Genomic DNA, 2850 nt, shown 5'->3' on the forward strand with positions numbered 1-2850 from the left:
TTTTCCTCATCTCTTCCTTCACTTTTATTTATCTATATTTTGATTAAAAAGTAGTTTTTTTGTTTACGATAGGCCGGGACCACCACCACCTCTTCCTCACCTGGCGAAGATGAAGATGGTGCTAACGCGGAAAGAGAAGAGGCGATGTCACGCCGAGCGTGGACACCGGCCTTAGTCAATTAGTTGTACTTTAAAAAAAAAAATTAAAAATATCTCATTTATGATAATTTAATATATGAAAGAAATATATCGTAAACAAATAAATTTAATATTTATAGAAAAGTTTTTAAAAAAAATGAAAGTTCTTTTGTTTATGTATGATAATAAGTTAATAACATCTCTTTCATTCTATGTAGTAACATTTTAATATAATGACCACGTAAAATTAAATATAGATAACACATGTTTTTTCCATGTAATAATAATAAAAATCTCAATAAACATATATCTTCTTATTATTACTAAATTAAATACGAGTATTAAATTACAAACTTTAAACTACAGTTAATATGTGTCAATCTAATAACGAACACTACATTCGGAATGAGGTTTATATCATAGTCAATTCCCATCTGTTTACCATAATTGTTTGTAATAAAAAGGACATACGGTTATAAAGTTATATTATCATCAAAATTCAAAAACATCTAAATTCGATTACCATTTTACCATTAAATCTTGCAGACTTTTAATATATATTGTGTGACAAATGTATTAGAGGTATTAGGGGGGAGAAGTGGTTACCATTCTTCCACCACCACTAACCACTAAAATTTTGCCACCTCATTTTACTCCAATCTTCCCCCATCTTCTCCAAATCACTGGCGACACTTTCCCCTCTCTTCCCCCATCTCCACCTCATCATTTATTTTTCATTTATTTTTAATAATATTTTATTTATTTTTCATTTATTTTTAATACTATATAAATTTAAAAACTATATAATAACAACATTAAACTTTCATTAAAAAGTAAAACAAATAACATTAAAATAGAAAAACACACATTTCCTACAAATTAAAAAAAAACGAAAAAAAAAACAACTAAAAGTTACATTTCCATCCGTACTTTTCGGCGATTTCACGTTTCTCTTGAAGAATGAGTTCGAGTTGATACGGATCGGTGATGTGGGCATGAGAGTCGGTAAAAAACTTCAAATTCCTTTGTCGAGACTTCGACTTCGAGGCATCGATTTGTGTAGCCCAGAAATCTTTCGCCAATTGATCCTTTTTGCGCTTAAGCACCAAATAATCACGCTTTTCGTGCGTGTAGGCGCTAATATCATGGGCTACAATATCATGAGAGGAGGAAGTCGTGGTTTGCTTTTTTCTTGACTTGGAGGAAGAAACAAAGGGAGGAGATGGGTCTTCGTTCATGTCGGAAAGGATGTTCTCATTGCTAGCCGAATCATACTCCGTCGACTTTCTTTTTGAAGAAGAACTAGCCGCCTTATTTATGATTCCCGCGGTCGCCAAAATATCGGCAAAACACTCTTGATCTTTCCATTTGTCGTGAGTATTCACGACCTTCCATGCTTCCATATGACCAAAATCTTTTTTGGTTCGCTTCTTGTACAATCTCATCGCCTCGTTTTGAATGTCCAAATCGTTGCACCCACTACCCTTGACTCGTTTCTACAAAAGACATATAAAGAGTATTACGTAAGTATATATATATTTTTTAAGTATTATGTAAGTATATATAAAAAGTATATACTAAAAAATATTACGTAAGTATATATAAATCAAAGTATATACTAAAAACTACTACGTAAGTATATATAAAAAGTAGTTACCACTTGGATGTGAATACCGTTGTAGAGACCCATAGCATCATTCATCGTTTTCCACTTTGGCAAAATACCATGGACGGTTCGTGTAGTGCCCCCCATTTGACTAACATAATGCTCGAGAACCCGCTTCCAAAAACCTTCCGCTTTTTGCTCATTCCCAAATTTTTTACATTCCGAAATTTGGATCCAAGCTTGAGCCAACGCAACCTCTTGTTCGTCATTCCAACTCTCACGTTTTTTCGGGCCTTCCTTTTTCTTTCCACGCGCGTCAACTTCTTGAACCTCCTCATATTCATCTTCGTCTTGGTCTTGATTAACATCTTGTATATATATAAAAGTAAACATATAAATATAATGTAAAAAATATATATAAAAGTAAACATATAAATAAAATGTGTATTTATATATATAAAAGTTAACATATAAATAAAATGTGTATTTATATAAATAGAATGTATATATATAAGTAAACATATAAATTTGTGCAAAAAGTATATAAAAAATACGAGGAAAAGTATATGTTTACCATTTGGTTCTTGAGTTTCGGGTCTAATGTCCTCGAGAATGTTGTCTTGGTCGAGCCCCCATGGCGTGAAGTTTCTAGCATCCTTTGGTGGAGGTGGAGCCATATTAAACGCGTAATTAGGAGAAGCGGGTTGTGGGATGTAAGAAGCAGAAGAAGATTGAGAAAATTGTTGAAAAATATTGTGAGATTGAGAGTATGGTTGATTTTGAATAGGTTGAGAGTATTGTTGATTTTGAATAGGTTGAGAGTATTGTTGATTTTGTATAGGTTGAGAGTATGGTTGATTTGAAGGAGGTTGAGAATATTGTTGATTAAGAATAGGTTGAGAAAAGTGTAGATTTGGAAGGGGTTGATTTTGAGTGGGTTGATTTGGGAGAGGTTGAGGGTAATTAAACAAACGATTTCGATTGTTTTTATGAAGGGGCTTTTTCTAGTTTTATTTGGATCCATTTTTATAAAAGTGGTGAAGAAATAAGAAGAGGTAGAAGAGAAATGGTAGAATGTTGTGTGTTTTGTGTTAAAAAATGTTGTA

The 2850-nt window shown here is 32.5% G+C and overlaps 1 protein-coding gene across 1 annotated transcript; it reads right to left on the reverse strand.

Moving 5' to 3' along the window:
* Positions 1–1043: 1043 nt before the first annotated feature.
* LOC122592970 lies at positions 1044–2421 on the reverse strand. Its single transcript, XM_043765307.1, has 3 exons — positions 2319–2421; positions 1796–2112; positions 1044–1634 (listed from the first exon to the last, which is right to left on the reverse strand). The coding sequence occupies exons 1-3, from the start codon at positions 2419–2421 to the stop codon at positions 1044–1046; spliced, it is 1011 nt and encodes a 336-aa protein (XP_043621242.1).
* Positions 2422–2850: the final 429 nt, after the last annotated feature.

Source organism: Erigeron canadensis, chromosome 1 (assembly GCF_010389155.1).
Source record: "Erigeron canadensis isolate Cc75 chromosome 1, C_canadensis_v1, whole genome shotgun sequence".
NCBI classification, from domain to species: Eukaryota; Viridiplantae; Streptophyta; class Magnoliopsida; order Asterales; family Asteraceae; genus Erigeron; species Erigeron canadensis.